This window comes from Dryobates pubescens, chromosome 22, assembly GCF_014839835.1.
Source record: "Dryobates pubescens isolate bDryPub1 chromosome 22, bDryPub1.pri, whole genome shotgun sequence".
In the NCBI taxonomy this organism is placed as follows: domain Eukaryota; kingdom Metazoa; phylum Chordata; class Aves; order Piciformes; family Picidae; genus Dryobates; species Dryobates pubescens.
Genome location: NC_071633.1, coordinates 6,430,216 through 6,452,544, shown reverse-complemented (window position 1 = coordinate 6,452,544; position 22,329 = coordinate 6,430,216). Strand labels below are relative to the sequence as shown.

The 22,329-nt window shown below is 40.0% G+C and overlaps 1 protein-coding gene across 1 annotated transcript in view; it reads right to left on the bottom strand.

The window, feature by feature from the left end:
- METTL15 (methyltransferase like 15) overlaps nucleotides 1-22,329 on the bottom strand; it is a 72,645-nt gene that overhangs the window by 17,765 nt on the left and 32,551 nt on the right. Inside the window, exon 2 of the mRNA XM_009901350.2 lies at nucleotides 17,040-17,176. Coding sequence (XP_009899652.2) covers nucleotides 17,040-17,176 — 137 coding nt within the window. The remainder of the gene's footprint in view (nucleotides 1-17,039; nucleotides 17,177-22,329) is intronic.

The window sequence follows — 22,329 nt, the reverse complement described above, 5'->3', positions numbered from 1 at the left end:
GAATCAATGCAAAGGGTTGGAAGGGACCTCTAGAGGTCATGCAGTCCAACCACCCTTAAAGTGAGCAGAGACACCCACAATTAGATCAGCTTGATCAAAGCCCCATCAAGCCTGACCCCAGGGATGTGGCCTCCACCACAAACACCTTCCTGGGCAATCTGTGCCAGTGTTCCACCATCCTCATAGCGAAGAAATTCTTCCTAATGCCCAGTCCACCCTGCTCTGGTTTAAAACCATTGTCCCTTGTCCCAGTGCTACAAGCCCTCCCCAGCTCTCCTGTAGCCCCCTTTCAGGTACTGAAGGCTGCTCTAAGGTCTCCCTGGAGCTTTATGTTCTCCAGGTTGACCAACCCCAACTTTCTCAGCCTGTCTTTGTAAGAGAGGTGTAATGAGGCCAGTCCTTCCAGGTGCTGCACCCAGAACAGGCTGCCCAGGGGGGTTGTGGAGTCTTCTTCTCTGAAGATATTCAAAACTTGCCTGGATGCATTCCTGCATGTTCTACTCTAGGTGATCCTGCTCTGGCAGGGGGATTAGATGATCTTTCAAGGTCCCTTGCTACCCCTAACAGTCTGTGATTCTGTGAAGTGAGAGGTGAGGATAACCAGCTTTCACATCTACTGCACTGAGTCAAATCATTCTCACCTCAATATAAGTTCCATTTTTGTTACTATATAGATAAGATATACTTGTGTTCCTGATCACAAGCTGGACATCAATAAAAATACAAATAGCAGCACCTCAAAGGAAAATTTAAAACCCACCCTTTTATTTTGTATGTATTTTCCTTTGCCATGGCAAGCCCATGGTTAAATTCTTCAAAAGACACTAGATGGCTCCACTGGTGTTCCTACAACATGCTCTGGTAAGGTTGCAAATCTCCCATGGGAAATGCTAAAGAAATCAACTTGACTATTTCATTTCAGCAGGATAATGTATTACCTGGAGCATACTCTTCCCTAAGGTGGTGTGCCACAGCGTTAAGGATAACTCCATTTGAAAAACTTCTATAAAAGAAACTTGAAAGACACAGTACTTCCAATAAGGAGATATCAAATCAAATCAAACAGAATTCAATAGAACCACCCAGCAGAACTCGTTAATGGTAGGACAAGCATACCTCCAGTTTGACTCTGCAAAACACTGCCATCGACTCGGGGAAGGAATTTCCATCCCCACCACACACCTCCTGCAATACCAATGACTTTTGTGTTATATTCACAGCCTGCTTATTAGATTTATTACAAAGCATAGAGCTGGATTTGATTTATCAAAGTAATCCTCAAGTGATCCCAGAGCTACTGTTCTGTCTGACAAAAAGAATCCAGAGCCTGCTGCCCAAAGAACTTCCTCCATGAGTCTGATTGCTCAATATTCATGTGTTTGGATTGACTTAACTCATGTAAAGCAGTTCTGATGTCATGCTGCTTCTGTCCACAAAACCAGTGAGTTATCTGATACACAGATTAATGAATATAATGTTATGGAAGATGGTGTCTGCTGAAAAGATGATCAGAGAGTTCTGGATCTATTAGATGGAGGAATAAAAAGCATGTTCATTTTCATTACATTTTCATTTACAGTTATTTTGCATCATTTTTCTTATGAAGCTGAGCAAATCAACTCAGGCAAAGGCTTAAATCATGTCTAAAAGGCTTAAATCACAGGGGATTCTTAAAATATGTTCCTCATCATTTTTCTTTATTGCTTGTTTATCTGATGTCACCTTGCAGTGGGTCACTCTGACAAACACTACAGGTTTGTCTACAGTGAAGAAAACAGAAAAGCAGAATGACATTCTGCACAATAAGGGTCTGCCACATCTTCTGTGTATTTATATATCACAGTAGATTCACCATAACAAGAAGATTTCTGCTGATGAACCTGAGGACCCAGATCCAGATTTGTCTCATAGCTATGAAGCTGCTACTCCAGGACCCCTTGTCAGAAGCATTTGTGTATGGCAACGACACACAAGGGTTTTAGACAGGACAGAAATGAGCCTTAGCCTTCTGGTTACTTACTGCACTTCGGTTTGCATCAGTGTGGCTTCAGTGCACATAATCTGAATTCTTGTCCAAGAAGTCTAAAAACAAAGGTAAGCATTTAATGTGCTCCAAATGCTACAAGGTATTCGGTCCTAGGAATAAGAGTATTCAACAGTATTCAGGGATTGCTAAACAACTATAGATCTTGGTCAAAAGCACCATGACTGCTATTGCATCTATGGCTTATGACTGTGGAACTTGGAATCAGATTAAAGATTCCATCATCACATGGGCTCATGTTTCCAGGCAGTACCTGGTTCACTTTATAGAACACCTTGAAAACAGAAGAGTAATAGAATAATTGTCAGATGGAAGGGATCTGCAATGATCACCTAAGTCTGTGCACATCAGAGCTGGCCAAAGGTTAAAGCATATAATTAAGGGCATGCTCCAAATGGCCTTAAACATTGACGAGCTTGGGGCATTCATGACCTCTCTTTTGAGGTTACTGAAGAACCAATGTACAAGGGGCGGGAGGGGGGCAGAATCAAACCAAACCCAACAACAAAACCCAAACCCAAACCAAACCAGCAAAACAAAAAGCAAATACAACAACAAAACAAACCCAAAACAAAATCCCCAAACCAAAATAAACCAAACCAAACAAACATCAAAAAAACCCAAACAACAAAACCATCTAAGAAGTGCTAGACCTTGACTGTTCCACAGAACTTTATAGGAAACTAGGAAGCTATGGTGAAAATCTCTATAGTTTAAAACACATCCAGTCCATAGTCAAACTGGATGGTAACCCAACAGGATTTTCACCAATCCTGGGCCTGGTACAAGTCATTCTTTCTATACTGACAGAACAGTAACACTAGTTTTAAGGATCAAGATGGCTTAGAGCTGATAAAACGCAGATGGTAAATGAGCATAATTCTAAGCAACCTCCCCCACCCCACCAACAATCTGCCCCAAAATACCACAACAAACCTGGAGAACATCAGACAACAAAATATCCTCCATTAGAGTATGATGCTATTAGGGGGGAAAAAAAAAAAAGGCAAATATTTTCACAATATAATTAGCAAAAGTCTGATAAACAAAATTAAGAGTCAGGTATTCCATGTGACACAGAAATGATCTGGCATCACCTTAAGTACTGGGCCAAGTTTTACAGACAGTGCCTAAGGAAGTAGTCAATAAACTGAACGAGATCCAGGGACCAACAAAAAAGGTGGCTAGAACATGAGTCACACAGAGATACTGAAAGCTGTAGTTTGGTTTGTTTTCACTTTCTGAATAAAAGAAGGGTGGAAGGGATCAGGATGCATCTCTCTAAGAAGTTGTTAAAAAGACGTCAGTATTCGGTCACTCTGCATGCCAGGTGAAAGCAACTCAAGGAATACTTAGCTAAAGTGACAGCAAAGCAGCTCTGAACTAGACACTAGAAAAAAATTCTTTGTGTATAAACTACACAAAACCACCCAGACAGATCATTTGTGCAACTCCTGTTACCTAAGAAGTTTCTAAGAAGAGGAAAAGAAATTCCAGAAGTATATTTGGGTTTGGTTTAAATCAAGAAAATTCAACCAAGTAATTTCTTGACTTTACTTTAAAATCCATGTTTCTGACCTCCAAGATTTACCTTTTTTTAAAAAAAATGTTTATTTTTTTTTTAATCATTCAATGTTGAAGTTGTTTTATTTGGATCAGGAAATCTGCATTTAAATTTACAGTTGGTAGCATCTGATTTCAACTCTCAGAAAAAGTGACTGACTCAATTTTTTGCACCTATCATTCCATTCCCTTTTGTCTTTTTTTCCTGATAGCTCTAAGACTGCATCAGGGGGTTCGTTCTTTTATCAGATTTGCTTCTTTGTGCTAGAAATATAGGCAGAAATTCTCCCTGCATGCCCTCATCTCCTCTCCTTGCAGTCAACAGCCTCCCATCAGAAAGGCAGAGATCATAGTGCCAAGTCTTCTCAGTCTATTTATTAGCAAGGTGGTGTTCTGCTTTGATAAACCAGATAGTGGAGATACAGAAAATGTTCTGCTTTAGACTGCATCTTTGACTCTCCTTCCTTCAGCATCATGAATGCCAAAGTATCCTCAGGCACAGAGTGGGAGAGACCTCGAAAGGTTGAGTCCAGTTCCCCTGCTGGAGCAGAATCACCTAGAACAGGTCACACAGAACTGCACTTAGGCAGGTTTTCATGTCCCCAGACAAGTAAGACTCCACAGCCTCTCTGAGCAGCCTGTTCCAGGGCTCTGTCACTTTCACCAGGAAAAGGTTTTCCTTACATTCACATGGAACCTTCTCTGTTCCAGCTTGCACCCTCTGCCCCTTGTCCTATCACTGGACATCACTGAGCAGAGCCTGGCTCCATCTTCCCAACTCAGCCCTTCATATCTTTATAAACACAAATGAGGTCATGCCTCTGCTCTTCTCCAAGCTAAAGAGCCCCAGGTCCCTCAGCCTTTCCTCATAAGGGAGATGTTCCACTTCATCATCTCTGTGGCTCTGCACTGGACTCTTTCAAGCAGTTTCCTGAAGTCCTTCTCAAACTGAGGGTCCCAGAACTGGATACAAATGGGCCTCTGTTAGGAGACAGTGGTCAACACTTCAGAAGGCATCCTTCCCAAAACCACAGCTCAGTCCATATCCACCCTCTCTATGCAGAAACAGAAAATATTGATTGTCCCCTCTAGTAAACTGCAGTTTATATAAAATACATACAGAAACCTCCTCAGAAGAATTACAGGAAGCACCCAAATGATTATTACTCGGTTTTGTTTTTAAAAGAGCCTAACAAAGTACCTACATTGCTGCCTTTCTTTTATTTTTGTTGTGTTATACTGCTTCCTAAGAACCAAAAGTCATTACCCACAGGACTTAAATCATCCCTGTTTTCCTCTCCTGCATGCACAACTAGTGCATAGGATTCTTTTCAGAAAATCTTGGCTGGCCAAATACGACAGGAGATGTTACACTCGTTCCTGTGTAATCAGACACAGACAACTATTTCCTATCTCAAATGAACAACTGAAAATTTTAGCTCAAAGCTTGAACACAGATGTTACCCCCAAAAAATCCCAAATTCACAAGAGTGGGAAATTTCCAGGAGTCTCCAGACTGCTCAGAAGAGCAAGCACAATTAAAAGTGTTTTCACCGATCGATTTCATGCTGAAGTGGACAGAGAGGTGTAAAGCCACAGTACTTTCCATGGCAACTGTAAGAGATAACATACAAACTCCTGCTGTAGAGTAAAAAAATGAAGGAAGACAGAAATGCACAGCCATGTAGCAGTTTGAGGTTTTTTCCCTCTCAAAAAAAAGGGCAACATTTTTCACTCAATACTTCCACCTTGAATTGGATATCATGAAGAAATACCCTGAGGACTCCTCTAAAGCTTCTTGGCAATCCCTGACTTCCTCATATATTTTAACTACTGGTGTTGAATAGTCAGCCAATACTTCTGATTGCCATTTTGCCTGTCACATTCCAGATTTACATCTTTTCCATTCATTTCACCTCTGACTCATATTATTGCTCTTAAATATATCCTATTCCCTTCAATCAGGAATTATTCAAATCACTCTGCCTTTAGGTATTTTTCTGATGCTCCTTTTTTCTCAGCTAAACTCACATACAGTTCTAGGCTGCTTTTTATCCCTCAATTGCTGTATTTCTCCAATTGTCCTTATGTTCCTGAATTTCCTGCTCTCTTCCATATTCTTCCCCACAAAGAATCAATGCAACCTTACAGGTATTTTCAAGACATTATAATTTCCATGCTCTCTGAAGAATGAATAGATGTCAATCATGGAAAAAAAAGGACTTCAAAAGCTTTTTGTATTTTCTGGAGGAAAGACTTCTTCTCTTAAGACATATTTATTTCTTGCTATTATTTCTCATTTACTAACATAATCAACTATTTACCCAGTTAAGAGCCATGCTTCTTCTCCACTACAAACAGAGATCAAGGTGAATACGTTCACGTTCATTACAAACAAATCCCATTCCATGAAATCACGGAAATGTCACCATTTTGCACAAATGAAGATGGACCTCTGAAGCTAATTACACTTACATCAGATTTCTCAAACTGCAGTTTGAGTTGAAATGCTGAGTTGTAGATATGACTCAGTTCTTGACTACAAGCTTTCCATTTCCACTGCCTCACCAACTGGACTTCAAAGAAATAATTACTTGTGTTTCTTGCATCTCCAATTTAATCTAGCTTCCTATGAAATGATGAATGTGAAACAAATAAAAAAACATCTGAAATTAATGTGTGGACCTGCTCAAGAGATGGGTGTTCCCTGGAATTACCTGAAAACCATATTATAACTGTATTACACATAATGCAAACGCCTGATGCTTCTATTCACTTGGAAATTTAGGATGTGGCTGCCAAAGTTAAGGAACTTCAGATTGCAACCATGGCCATTTGTACAATACAGAAAACTTGGCCTATCATAGGAAAAGTTGGAGACTTCAAGAGAAGCAATTTTGCAGAAACAACCTATGACAAAAGCTGACAATATTTCCAGGAAGGGAAAAATCTTCTCATACAAAAAAGCTTTCCCTCCAAAACAAATCCGCAGCACGCTAGTAAAACAACATGTACAAACAGGTGTCTTGGAGCTTCTGCAGACAGGTGACTCCAGCTTCACACCTGAATTCACAGTGCACATTACCAAGCCCCCAGGAGAAGAATCTCAACAATGACACAAAAGGAAATTGTATCTGTTTGTAGGTTCTGTTTGTAGACAGTGACATTTCTTATTGCCAAAACACAGCCAGCCATCCTAAACCAACCACCAGGAATCAGATTCTATAGCAACCTCTGAGGCAGCTGTTCCATCGCATTCTGTATGCAGTGCATGCAGCATGCAAATGCTCAGCAGGTTGGTATTGCTGAGGTTTCAGTTTTGGGGGAAGAAGCCAGCAACAGAAACCTCTACTGTAATCTGTCAACAAGATGTTTGGTTTTGCCAAGCCCACTCCCTCCACCCAATTTCCCTCCACATCCCCTCTATCTCCCTAATTCTCTCTGCCTTAAGTCCCAAGGCCCTTTCACATCCTACGGAAGCTACCAGACTGACCTAGAAGCATGACTCAGCTGTAATTACATTAAATTCTAATCTAAGGGCTCATGCATTTCACAAGGCAGCCCAGCTTAACCCCTGCCTCCCATACACGTGTACAGCAAGCACTCAATCTCAAGTGTGGCTCAATAGTACGTTCTGCAAACGCTGTGTGCAGTAATTCATATTTTTAGGCTGGTGTTTTTTGGAAAGCTACATTTAGTAAGTTGTAAAAAGATCTCTTCCCTTATTTCTATCTTGAGAAAGGATCCTAATTGGCCAGAACCAGTCATAAAAATTTAACCATGTTTCTGAAAACACGAGTGCCAAAGGGTAATGCATTGCTAATGGCTGCCAGTGGAATAAATAGCACTTCTGACGTCAAAACTTTGTTACACTCCAATAACTGGCTCACTTGGGGTTTCGGGTACAGCAAGTTACATGTCAGTTTTAAATAAAGTTACAAAAATAGAATACAGGGTGAACCATATTGTCACTATGCAGCTACATGACTTATGTCTAATAAAATGTTAACAAAGGTGATAGAGAGAATAAAAATAGTCCCTCATAATATCTTCTTCGTTAGATTTGAGAAGGCAAAACAAGGTGGATGCTATTTCTCTTTTGGTTTTCAACACATATGGCTAAACCCAGAGTAAGCAAATTTGAGTGAAAGTGACATTTTTTTTAAAACATTTATAGTACCTTCACCCAGAAGACATCTAGTCAAATTCAAGTTGTAAAAATCTGCAGAGATAAATCTTTGATTCCCTTTCTAATAAACACACAAAGTAGCAAGTGGCTTTCCTTTTCATCTCCGTTCACTCTATAGAGCAACTCTTTAACAAACAACTCTCTTTACATGGAATTTTGTCTAAGATGCACAACCTGTCTGTTTACAGGATCTGTAATGCAGCCAACCAGATGGTGGACAGAACCTTGGTGCCTGTGTGGAGCTCAACATCTGAATCCTTCCAGCTATGCCTACATGCAAAGAGATTTAGCTGTGCAAACTATGGCTGCATCCAGAGGGAAAGGAATGGACAATGTTCTTAAGGTAACACACATGACTATTACAAGAAAGATCTGGACATGCTGGAACATGTCCAGAGAAGGGCCATGAGGATGATCACCTCTCCTTTTGTAGACTGGCTAATACAGTTGCAGAAGAGAAGGTTCCGAGCAGACCTTATTGTGGCCTTCTAGTATCTGAAAGGGGCCACAAGAAAGCTCGTGAGGGACTTTTTTAGGATGTTGGGTAGTGATAGGACTAGGCAAAATCGATCTAAGCTAGAGGAGGGAAGATTCAGATTAGACATGAGGGTACTGAGACACTGGAAAAGGTTGCCCAAAGAGGTGGTGGAAGCCCCATCCCTGGGAGTTTTTAAGGCCAGGCTGGATGTGGCTCTGAGCAACCTGATCTAGTAGGAAGTGTCCTTGCCCATGGCAGTGGGGTGGAAATAGACGATCTGTGAGGTCCCTTCCAACCCTGACAATTCTGACTAGTGATGTAAGACTGATTTGAGAGCAGGTTTCCCAAACTGTTATCTAGGGTCCCACGGATAAGACTAAACCATCCTGATTGAATGCTAGCATTAAGCATTACTTATCCTTTCCATTGTAAATGTACAATCTCACCAAAATAGAATGGGAAATGGCAACATTTTCCATTTCAGGATAACTGAAACACTAAGCGGCTTACAAAACAAAGGCTCCATCACGACCAAAAATGAAGTTAAAGAAATATGCTATTCTGCCAAAATTTTATGGTCACTTAATTGAGCACAGGCAGCATCTCACCGTTCTAGAGTGGAACTTGGTGTGACAACCACATGAGACACAGCTGTGATGAGGATTTGGGAAGTAAAAGCAGTTCAGTTCTCTGTCACTTGGGTATAAAACATATACTATCCTGAGTATTGCTACGGAGGAGACCACAGGTCCCCTAAGCCTTGCCCAGACATCTGTCTCTGGAGATGTGCTTTTCAAAGATTACCACATGGGAGTCATCTTCCTTTAGTCAGGTTATAAACTGCTGAAAACCGCTGTCTCCTAATTCTGAAGATGGTTCAAATGTAGCTTACAAAGTGCTTATACTGGAGGTAGGAGTGGTAGCATACTCTGACTAGAAGTGAAAAAGATTTTTCCTGCCATTACTCCTTGCAGAGGTCAGGGTCCATGGTGCCACCCTAATGGAGTAATAAAGCTGTTCCATTTTAGAAGAAATTCCTCCAAGATGGTCCTCTTCACTTCAGCAGTCAGCTTGGGCAGAGCCTGTCAACTATTCATGTAGTGACTAATAAATCTCTTTCACTTGAATAGCAAGTCTTGTTCATCTCAAATCATTCCTGTCTTGAGCATCTCTTTAAGTATTCCTGGGAGAAGAGGCATTATTTCCACATCAGAGATCAGAATGTGAGCTAAGTAATTTAAATATTCGTACCATGCTCTCCATGTCTGCAAACAGACACAAAATCCTTTCCTTCACAGTTAAAGGAAAATGCTCAAAATGCTGCTGCAAGAAAACATGCAGCCAAAATAAATCCAGTTTGTCCATGGCCCCTGCAGAATTTACCCATCTTTTGTTATGAAGTTTCAGAAGCTCAGTTTTAGACTCGCCATACGTGATCGTTTAAACACAGATTCAGATAAGAAAAAATTACAACTCAAAACGATACCAACATTAGCATTTAACTCTTGTTCCTTTCAAAAAGGCATTAGGACAGTTAGCACCAATCTGAACTTAAAAGAAGAATGTCACAGCCCCCAAAAATTCTTACATATTGATTGTCATGAGTACCTAAGATGTGGCAAAAAATAGCTTACTATGTTTTCATTGCTGAGTTGTCTGCTCCATTTTCAGTATTGATCCTGAGTGGAAGAAAGGTACTGAAAGCAAAAATTGCCTACAAGTACCTTTTAAATAGTAAATTATATCCTAGTACATATTGCAAGCATGGGATATTTTCACCTGCAGAACAGCCCTAAATTTCCAGTAGGTTTTTCCCTTCAATAAGTACTAGAAAATGCTATAAACAAACAAACACACACCACCACACCCCCCAACACCAAAAAAGCAACAAGCAACAATTGCCCTATCAAAGGACAATTGAATATGAACAGTAAATTTCTTTTATAAAGATAGGAGAGACTTTAATCCTCTCAGTGGAGGTGACTATTTTACTTTGCATACTCAGCACACATGACTTTCTAATGTTGTTTTATTTCTGCCACTATTGACTAACAATGGCATTTTAAACAGGCCACACAGCAACACATCCAGGCAGGTTTTGAAAGTCTCCAAAGACACTCCACAACCTCTCTGGGCAGCCTGCTTGAGGGCTCCATCACCCTCACCATAAAGAAGTGTCTTGTGTTGAGGTGGAACCTCCTGTCTTCTATTTTGTACCTGTTTTCCTCGTCATGGGCACCACCCAGAAGAGACTGGCACCTTCAAACTTTCCTGCCATAATGACTTCTACTCCAGCCTCTCCACCATGGCAGTGACACCTCTCAACTAGACTCTGCTGCTTAAGGCCTCATCCAATCTGTCCTTGAACACCTCCAGGGAGGAGGCATCCACAACCTCCCTGGGCAACCTGTACCAGAGTCTCACCACTCTTCTCCGAAAACTAAGACTAATATCCTCTTGAGTGGATGTTCTGGAGGAACAAAAAACAAACATGCAGCAACATTTGATAAGCTGAATAATCACTGCATTAAATATAAAGAGGGAAGTTTAGGATCTACATAAAATTACAACAGGAAAATCATCACCTGAATTGGTTCTTTGTATTCGTTAGAATAAACCAATTTGTTATGGTATCAAGTGCAACCAATAAAATAATACTTATTTTGACTTCTGTAATTTATTTTCTGTGTTCATCAGCATCAATTTCACCACAGGCTCCTGCTGTTTATTGTCCTGGTCGATTTTTAGCCCTTAGGTGACTTGTTAGCAAATGATTTGGAAATAAAAAGTGACGCAAAAAAGCTGCGGAAACCCTTATTAATCGTTAACTCACTCTACCTTCAAGCCACCTGCAGTACCTCTTAAAGTTGATTATGGTACAGAAAGACGTCAGAAAGCCAAAACACTGAGAACATTCTGGTTATAGTTAAAGGGTGCACATTTTTTCATGTAAAGCTCTACTGAAATTGTCATTCAAGCTTAAAATATTCAAAGACTTTGACTAAAGCACTTCAGAGGTGTGTTAAACCCGTAACAGGTTGTGACTGGATGCAGCACTGCAGCAGGGAAAAACAAAGGATCTGTTTTTCACAGTAACAGGGGCAAAGGTACAGTTTTCAGGTCCCCATGAAATCAGTGGAATAAAAAAAAATATAATTAACAGTGCTCCCCCAGATTAAGACACAATGGCTTGGGGGAAGGGAGTGCTTCTTATCCTCCTCTTTCCCTTCCCAGACAGGCAGGTGGCACAGATCACTTAGAAGATGAATGGCCAATCTGTGTATCATTATTAGATAGAATTGGGTCCTGTTTTCTTGACTTGTATTTAAAAAGTTCCATTTCAGCAGACTGTCACCAGGTCCAGAGGAGGGACACAAAAACGATCATGAGGTTGGAGCACCTCTGCTGCCAAGACAGGCTGAGGGAGCTGGGGCTGTTCAGCCTGGAAAAGAGGAGGCTCCAGGGAGACTTAATAGCAGCCTGCAAGTACCTGAAAAGGGCCTACAAGGAGGATGGAGAGAGACTGTTTACAAAGGCCTGTAGTAATCGGATGAGAAGCAATGGCTTCAAACTAGAGAAGAACAGATTTAGATTGAATTTCAGGAACAGGTTCTTTACTACAAGGGCAGTGGAACCCCTGAACAGGTGCCCATGGTTGGGGCCCCATTCCTGGAGATATTCAAAGTGAGGCTCAAGAGGGATCTAGGCAACCTGATCTAGTTGAGGATGTCCCTGCTGACTGCAGAGGGGGGTTGGACTGGATGACATCCTGAGGTCGCTTCCAACCCAGACCATTCTGTGATTCTCATAATCACTGTAAGACTGTCACCAATACTACATCTGCTGTCAAGACATGATATTTATATTATTTCTTATCAATCTGTGTGTGTCAAGTGTTAAGATCACCTCTACTCAAATACCTGCACCGTTCAGTGGTGACAATGCCACAGGTAATTTCCATTCCAAGTTACATACTTTCCCCACAGAAATTCTCTGAAATCTCTCTACCCAAAGTTCTGCTGCTTGATCAAGTTAAGTTGCTGGATTTTTTCAGGCATCCAAATACAAAGCCAGCAATTAACTGTCTGGCTTCACTTTCAGTCCTTTGAATATTCTGCACAACACTTGGAACAGCTGAGTCACAAAGGCCAAAAACAAATTAAAATGCAAATGATGTTTATTATTATGACAAGAAAAAAATAAAATTATGTAGTCAAAGTAATTCATTTTTATAGCCTGTCACTTATGTGCATAGTCCTAATGTATCTAAGATAGGAATAATAGGATCTGAAGTACAATGAGTTGATCAGAAAAATCATCTGAATCCCAAATAACTTCTCTATACATTCTTATGTATTTTATACTTAGGGTGTTCTGACAAGTGTTTTCATTCAGTAACCTTCTTGCCTGTTTATAAAATTGGAAGAAATAAAGTTAGGATCTGGAACCTATCATCTTTTATTTCACTTACTTAGGAAAGGACAAGTCTGGCATTAATACCAACAAGTCCTGACCTTCTCCTACTAAGTGACAAGCACCTTTTGTCCATACATTTATATCATCTCCACCTTCACGTAAAAGTGCTGGAATCTTCTACTGTCAAAAATTATAAGCTATATACTGAGGTAAGAGACTTTTCCCTTTATTGTGTGATACAAGGAGGAATACTTCTATATAGTTTTTGTCCTCTTGTGCAGAATGCCTCAATGACTCCCATTGCGAATGTGAACAAAAATAAGCTAATTGTACAGCTTTTGACAAACAGCAAGCTAATATCCTCCTGTTGCTGACAGATATGAAGATAACAGCTTCTCAACAAGACAAAAAGATCTGCAGACAGCTAGCTGCTAGGTGTAAAAAACTTCAGATTAAAACCTATGTTCTCTTCCCTTCCTCCCTCTCATTGGAGAAAAAAAAGAAAAGAAAAAAAAAAAAAAGAAAGGAAAAAAGAAAGGAAAAAAAGAAAGGAAAAAAAGAAAGAAAAAAAAGAAAGAAAAAAAAGAAAGAAAAAAAAGAAAGAAAAAAAAAGAAAAAAAAAGAAAAAAAAAAGAAAAAAAAAGGCAGAATCTTGAGTTTTGCTGTCATGAAAAACATAAAACTAAATATACTGAAAGGAGTACTTTCTCACTTTCCTTTCAAAAATGCTCATTATTTTTATAAACCCCAAACTGGTTTGTTATTATGATGAAAATATACCCAGAACTCAACTGTTCAGCTACCAAAAAAAATGCTTTACATGTTTGTAGAAAGCACTTCTAAATTCTTTTTGCATTTAGTTTTCTTAAACACTTCTAATTAGATTTGAAGTTCAACAACCAGAAAATGTTTTACATGTATTTTAGGAATTAAACGGTGATGAAAGTAACGGAAAAGTATCTAAAGTCTCCTAAACACCTAGGAGAAACTCCCTCATCAAAACCAAAGGAAAAGCCAGTGTCTCCTTTATGGATGATGTCAATTCAAAGATCATTTCAGCATCATAATTATTTACTTTAAAAACTAAAGACATCTCTTCCTTTTAGAAAAAAAACAACCCTACAACCCAGATTAACCTTCACAGAACTGTCCTCAGAAACACTCTGTGTGTAAGAGCTGTAACATTCAACTTTAAAGATGTTCTGAGCGCTTTTATACCACACTGATAAAGGAATTAAAAAAAACCCAAACTGTATAATGGGCATGTCTGAAATGACTGCTGCTTAAAGCAACACTTGGCATTGCATTCCTCATGAAGCTGAGCTAGGATGCAGAGGCAATGTCCTTAAAAATAAATTGACAGTCTGGTCATTCGTACTGAAAAGATATTCAAATCATCCACATTCAGCTCCATGTCCTTAACCATGGAGAATTCTTTGGTTTAGAGAAGACAGAAGGTCTCTCCCTCTTCCCTCTGGAAGAACAGTTAGCATTTTATAGTATTCCTAGAAACACTGATGAAAAACTGTAACGGAAGAAAACCAAGATTCAACAGAAATGTTTCTTCCTTTCCTGATCACTATCTGTGATCTATAAGCTGTATTTTCTCAGGCTGGAATGTAATTAAGTTGCTTGGCCTAGAATTCCATTGTCTAAAGATGTCTAAGATGATGCAAATTCACGTGTAGATAACCATACTGACTGTCCTGACCTCGCAATACCTCAAGGGTATGAAAAGGAACCAAGGGTATGAAAAGGAACCAAGGGTATGAAAAGGAACCAAGGGAAGCAGGAGTAAGTCACAGAAGCAGAATCACTTCCTGCTGCATCCAACTCATGCAATCTTCTCAAGCTTCAGGCTGACACCTGAAGACTGGTTGGCTTTTCAATCAGTATACTCTGATTTTCCATCTTCTTACATTACCACCTTCATGCCCTTCTCCTAGCAACATCTTGTTAATACTGAGCTACATATTGTTTTAAAAAACACTGGGATTTGTGCATCACTTCTCTTTCATCTCCTTTTCTAAGGAGGTTCTCTTTGCCTACCTGGTCTTAAGTTATCCTACAGTTGAGGATGCTTAGAAGGTGTTCATATACCCACGTCTACTTCCATCTGAAATATGCTCTGTTTGAGCTGAATGCATTCTGCTTATATGAACAGACATACAGAATGAATAGATCTAAGGTATTCTCTGGATTGTGCCCTGTGTTATTTTCCATGGCTGATAATCTTATTAATATAGTTCTGGTTTTCAAATATCCTATAAACGTCAACAGAACAGAACAAAGAGATGTTCTGTTTTCCCTCGAACCGCACAAAATAAATCCTGCATTCCCCAGAACGTAGAACACTCAGCTGGCAGTTCCATCCTTACTAAGAATCACAGAATCAGTAAGGTTGGAAGAGACCTCAAGGATCATCAAGCCCAACATGTCACCCAAGACCTCATGACTACTAAATCATGGCACCAAGTGCCACATCCAACCCCCTCTTGAAAACCTCCAGGGATGGCGACTCCACCACCTCCCTGGGCAGCACATTCCAACTTCTGGAGCACAATTCCTTATTCTGCTCAGAGAATTATAATGAACATACTGGCCCTTTTGCATAGGTTTCTCATACTTAGAAGCCTGCAATGATGCTGGTTGCCAGATTTCAGCCACCTCTCTAACCTCTCCCTTTCAGTGGGTGTGAAAGGGTTGACTCGTTATATTGCTACTGATTGAATTTTATCCTGTTCTCCTGGATTTTCAGCAGCAATTCCCAAGTTAGAGGCTTCCCCAGAAAGCACGTCAAAGGATTCCCACCCACACACTGAATATCTAACAGGGCCTGACCCATTTTCTCCTTATTAAAGCAGCACTACCTATTTTAAATTTTAAAAATAATAAACACAGAGGCTAAATGAATGCAAGAACTGCAGTTGGATCTCTACCCTCTTTGGATTTTAATTCTGACAAAATCACTACCAAGCAGCAAAGAGACATTTAAAATACAAACCTCAAATGTATTTTTCCTCAGTGTTCTCATTCAGTGACTTATTACACCAGCTGTCTTCTGGCTAAGTACAAGAAGAGCTTCATTTATTAGTTCTGTATATAGAAAAATCCCCTAATTTAGCCATACTTGTCTCTTCCAACCATATCTTTGGGCATATTTCTGCAGCTTGAGGTTTAATAATCTTGTAACTCAGTGACTTAAGATACAGGATGCTTTAGAAATGAAGCCTCATAATGAGTAATGGTTGGAACTATATGATTTTATTAAGAGTATGAATGTTACCTAACCAAAATAAGCACTGGTAATTAACACCAAATATTTAGAACTGGAGGGTTTTATGGTTAGGCTGGACTACTGCAAATGCCACTGCAAGACTCCTGATTTGTCATGTAGTTGACATTCTGGAATTTAACACCACCCCCAATTAACAGGTACAATATTCTAAGTAGAAACAAAGTGACAACAGAAAACTCATTTGTTCCTATTCAGATTCAATTTCCTATTGGAGTCACAGCTTCAGATGTAGGGGGAATCAAATTTTAATGGTTCAGGCTGCAAAATAGCCTTTTTCACCCTCTTGTTTTGTCTGCTCCAAATGAACTTCAACAAGTCAAGCAACTCTCCTAAAACAGCAACGTGACAGAGAAGACCTGAAAAAAAAACACCCAGAGCAGAAGGCCAATGCTCTGACTGGGATATTTCTTGAATAAAGGAATAAGAACTTAGTATAACTCAAAAAGCTCTAAAATGTGCACTTAACAATTGTTCATTTAGCAAATTCAGCACTCTACTTAAAGAAAATTGAAGCGTGAACTTCACACAAAAACAGTAGACTACTAAACTGTTTAATAGTTCCTGAAGCTAGTGGCAAAACATTTAGCAAACCCAATACTGAATCACAATTATTTTTAAGTACAATTATTCATAAGCCATATTTAAATTACCTCATTTAAAGGTGTATTATTCTATCCTTTTTTGTGAAACATTTACCACAAAGTGTATACTTTTGTACTACTCTGCCATCAGAACCATCTCAAAGCAAGTAGAGCACACGAGTCTTTAAAGACAAATTTAAATACAAAATTGGCTACTTGATGTATACCCAAAATTAACAGAGGACAGAATATGCATTTAAGTCCAAAAACCGCAGGGGAACTTGCATGCAAACCCTCAGAAATAAATTGATCTCCTATTCAACAGGGTACATACACAGCACATAAAGCTGTTCTAAAATAAGCCATTAAAAACTGCATATTAAAGCCATCAAAAGATACCAAAGTGTGTATATAATAGCACAGCATCAACTTTATCTCAATCACATTTCAGACAGGAGTAGACAACTTACGGGTAGGATTCTGCAAGCTGCTGAGCTATTTGATAAGCTGTGGGGTCCCTGTCTAGTGCATAAACTGTGATGGCGCTGGCCCTCTGGAGAAGAGCTGTGGTGTGACCTCCGGCTCCAAACGTCATATCAAGGAATCGCTGTGGAGTGAAAAAGACAACACCTTTACCTTAGGACAGCCACAAAATCACAGAGTAACAGAATGGTAGGGGTTGGAAGGGACCCAGGAGATCATCTAGTCCAATCCCCCTGCCAGAGCAGGATCACCTAGTGCAGGTTGCGCAGGAATGCAGGCATGTTTTGAAAGTCTCCAGAGAAGACTCCACAACCTCTCTGCGCAGCCTGTTCCAGTGCCTCTTCATCCTCACCATAAAGAAGTGTCTCCTCACATTGAAGTGGAACCTCCTGTGCTCTAGCTTGTACCTGTTGTTCCTTATTCTATCACTGGGCACCACCCAAAAGAGACTGCCACCTTCATCTTGACGCCCACCCCTCAGATATTGCATTCAAAGCTTCTTTTGCTAATCTTACTCATATGCTGGGGGGGAAAGTAGCATTGACTATAGTCACAATGTCCTTTTGGACACATTTTCCTGTTTTGTGCAGAACTGCAATCATGTCAGAGTAATGTTTTCAGAGGTTGTGACCTCTCCCCAACAACCCTTCCAGAACAAAAGGACAATGATTTGGTACAACCAACTGCAGCTTTGTACTCTTGGCATTTCCTTACAATCTGAATTTAGAGGAAAGCCACTTGTTTGACAGCTTTGTTTGGACTTGCTCAATTTCATGGATACAAAGACATACAAGACGTGGGACTAGAGGAAGCAATTGGCACCATCTGCTTAGTAAAGAACAAGTCTAAAAGGAAGACTGATGTATTGTCTATCAATTAAAAAAAATGACACTCTCCTAGTTTTATACCACAGATCAAAGTGTGATGGCAGCACAGGCACATATATGCTGACTGAGGCTTACCTAGCTAGCACAAAACTAGAAGTTTTCAAGACACAGTACCATTGATTTTGGGTTCACTGTGCAGGGACAATGATATGTATTTAGGTTATTAAAATATACACTGAAGCACAACCCTGTCCTATCTTCTCTAGCATCATTACAGAATAGCACACAATAGCAAAAAGAATACCCACCTTAACTGCAATTCTGCTTTAACTGTTGATGTGACATACTCTATATATATAGCTACACCCTATGATAAACAATATTTCCTTGCTTTAAACTAGAATAGACTAGAATAGAATAGAAGCAGAACCAAACCAAAGCATTGGAAAAGACCTTTGAGATCAAGTCCAACCTATCATCCAATGCTATCTAATCAACTAAACCATGGCACCAAAGGCCCCATCCAGTCTCTTCCTAAACAATACTCACTGCCCATAAATATATGTCTTATCTGGGGGTGTGTGTGTGTTTGGTTTTTTAGGTTTTTTTTCATATACTAAATAAGCCTGGATGATTTTTAGCAATGTCAGGCAGACACAGCATCCTCTCCAGTCTTCTGGACTAAAAATGACAACACATTCAAGGAACTTGAAATGCACTCTAAAATATACATAGATACAGATTTAGCACCAAGGTGAGTAAAACTGATCATTGAAATCCCTAAGCAATTCTCTCAGAACTCAAAGTTCCTGAAAATAAGTGTAAAATTCACATTCCTGCAATCAACAACTCACTGTTGAGCAGAGAACCTCTCTTATGATAAAGGGGCCATTCAGTTTGAGGGCTTTTTAGCACTTGACTGTTATTTGTACTATCCTTGTGAAAATCCTGTCCTGGCTATTGAGTGGGACGTCAGACTAATTACAAAATACTGTATTCTCTCTCTTAAAGGAAAATTACTAACGTAAAAGTGTTACATGGATGGATAACCTTTGAACTGCACAGATCCATATGCCTAAACCAGCAAGCAAGAACTCAAACAGATGCCTTGTTCCACTCAAAAGCAATACTTTGCAACCAGAACCTAAAAGAAGTAAATAACACCTTCAGTTAAACACAACCACTTTGGAGCATTTATCTGACTTGAAATTAATCACTATACTACACTGCTTCATAACATGTTTTTTATATACTCCATTCATCTTTCATGCCTGAAATAAAAGAAAGATGCTTCAGGTTTTTTCCCTTCCGCTTTCTCTCTTGCCTAGTAGTTTTTAATCAAATAAAATTAAATGACATTTTATCCTCCTGGTCCTATAAATACCGGAAAAGATTATTACACGAATTCCTCTTGCAGTGACTCACCATTCCATTGTTAAGTTATGATACCCCATCAGAGTCCCCCCTGGGAATTTTATAATCAGTTTATGACTGTATGTTTTAGAAATCATTTGGCTCTTTCATGACATACGGATAGCAACAAACAAAAACTTTACAGCCTTCATTTTACAACTGGCTCTAAAATAGTTATAGAGTTACAAAGAGTTCATCTTCCTCAGTTTTGTATACAGGACTTTTCACTAACAGGCTATCTTCTAATAAATACCTTTCAAGCACTTCATTTTGCTGAAGTAACCTGCAATTCTACATATCATCATGTTCCACATCTAACGAAGTTTACTCCAGAATACCCCATAGCCTTTGCAGTTACCTACTACCTGCGTCCCAAATGCTCCACAAATTAAGCAGTGCTCATCCCCTCACTAATCTGTGCCACAGAGCACTTTGGTGAAGGTCTCATTCTAACAGTCATTGTATTAAAGCCTGGCAGGGAGCAGATTTTGCTCAGCAGTTAAACACGTGTCGACATGGCACTTCGGGACACAGCAGTCTTAGGTTGATGGTCGGACTCGATCCTGAGAGAGACTGGGGTTGCTTAGCCTGGAGAAGAGGAGGCTCAGGGGAGACCTTATTGCTGCCTACAACCACCTGAAAGGAGGTTGTAGCCAGGCAGGAGTTGGTCTCTTCTCCCAGGTGACCACCAACAGAACAAGAGGACACAGTCTCAAGCTGCACCAGCGGAGGTTTAGGCTGGATGTTAGGAAGACGTTCTTCACAGAAAGAGTTATTTGCCATTGGAATGTGCTGCCCAGGGAGGTGGTGGAGTCACTGTCACTGGAGGTGTTTAGGAAGAGACTGGATGAGGCACTTGGTGCCATGGTTTAGTTGATAAGATGGTGTTGGGTGATAGGTTGGACTTGATGCTCTCAAAGGTCTTTTCCAACCTGGTTAATTCTATTCTATCCTATTCTACATATGCATGACCTCTATTCAACATACAAGTAACTCAACTTTGTCATTTCACAGAATAGCAGGGGATGGAAGGGACACCCAAAGATCACTGAGTCCAACCCACCTGCCATCTCCAGAGAAGGAGACTCCACCCACAACTTCTCTGGGCAGCCTGTTTCAGTGCTCCATCACTCTCACTGTAAAGAAGTTCTTACTTGCAATAATATATGCATCAAAAATGGTTCAGATATAGTTTTAAGAGGAAAATATTATACACTAGTAAGCCAAAAGCATGGAAAAGAATCCTACCCTATCACCTCATTTAGCCAATAGGAAGGACATACTGACATGCAAAAATCCAAGAGAAGAGTGGCACTGTTTTCAGAATAGAAAACAATATGAAAAGATTAAAATATGAGAACAAAAAATAACTTGGAAAAACTACACACTTTGATAGTACCACATCAATATTATATATCAATAGTTTAACAGTGATATATGCCTGATGAAAGATTTTCCACCCAAAACTGGGCTTCAAAAGTGATAGACCTTTCTTGTCAGAGGTAGAGAAGGGAAATATATTCTCAATCCCTGCTGCCATAGCTAAGTGCACAGTCCCAGTCCCACCAGTCCCTCACCCTCCATGTTCCATCTTCCAGAAGAACAACAAGGAGTTAGAAAGAGTAATAATTAGAGAATTAGTATCTTCTCAGTGCTTGCATAAGGTATTTGTTTTGAAAGTACATGTCCCAGGCTTGAAACAAACAAAAAAACCCAACCTAAAACACCAGAATATTGATTCATTTGAAACAAACTCTGTAAAGAAATAGGGAAAAAACAACTACCCAGCATGCAATCTACCCTGCCTAACTTTGCAGCTCGTGAGAAGAAGAAAAAGCCTGGCATCTACTGCTTGAAGAAGAAGGAGAAAGACTCTTTCATGCAATTGAGGCAAATATCAAAATTAAAACAATTTTGTTTGACATATTGCTCTACTGCATTCTAATGAAAGGAAGTTCTCAAAAATAAACAGAGAGTAATGGCACATTTTTATGCTACTAAAGCTGCCATCCACCGGTGTATTCCAAGCCAATCGTGACTAGGTCACAGCACTACTCTTGCAGGATCACAGGATGTTAGGGGTTGGAAGGGACCTCTGGTGACCATCAAGTCCAACCCCTCTGCCAGAGCAGGACTATAGAATCTAGCACAGGTTGCACAGGAACACATCCAGGTGGGGCTTGAAAGTCTCCAGAGAAGGAGACTCCACAACCTCTCTGGGCAGCTTGTTCCAGTGCTCTGTGGCCCTTACAGTAAAGTTCTTCCTCATGTTGAAGTGGAACTTTCTATTCTGCAGTTTATATCCATTGCCTCCTGTCCTATCACAGGGCACAAGTGAGAAGAGGCTGTCCCTTCTTACTGGACACCTATCCCTCATACTTACAGACATTTATTAGATCCCCTCTCAGTCTTCTCCTGTCCAGACTGAAAAGCCCCAGGGCTCTCCCCCTTTCTGCATAAGGCAGTGCTCCAGTCCCTTAATCATCTTTGTAGCCCTCTGCTGGACTCTCAAGTAGATCCCTGTCACTCTTGAACTGGGGAGCCCAGAACTGGACACAACACTCCAAGCAGAGCCTCACCAGGGCAGAGTTCCCTGATGTTTCAGGGCAGGTTTCCTTGATATTTCTTAGTGGGATGACAAGGCACCATTTGTCACAACAGGACAGTTTCCATAACTGAAATGAGTGCTAGTGGGTTTTGTAAATGCAAAGGTCAAGCTTCTCATACACTTGGACTTTAAATTGAGATGTTTGTTAAGGCTAACAATAAATAATTTATTATTGCATTGCCAGGCTCTGCTGGTAGGTATCTAAATACTTACTCTTATTTTATTTGTATCTATTCCATTGCTTTGTGGGGGGAAAAAGTAGTAAAATAAATAAATCCCAGGAACAGAAAAGTAATATCATAAACAAAATAATCAACACATTGCAAGATGCATTTTGCTTCTTCATTCTCCTGGTGTTTTTGTGATGAGTCATGTTCTCTGAACTTGTCTGAATTTCCTTGTTATTCACAACAGGAATTGTTCATTGTC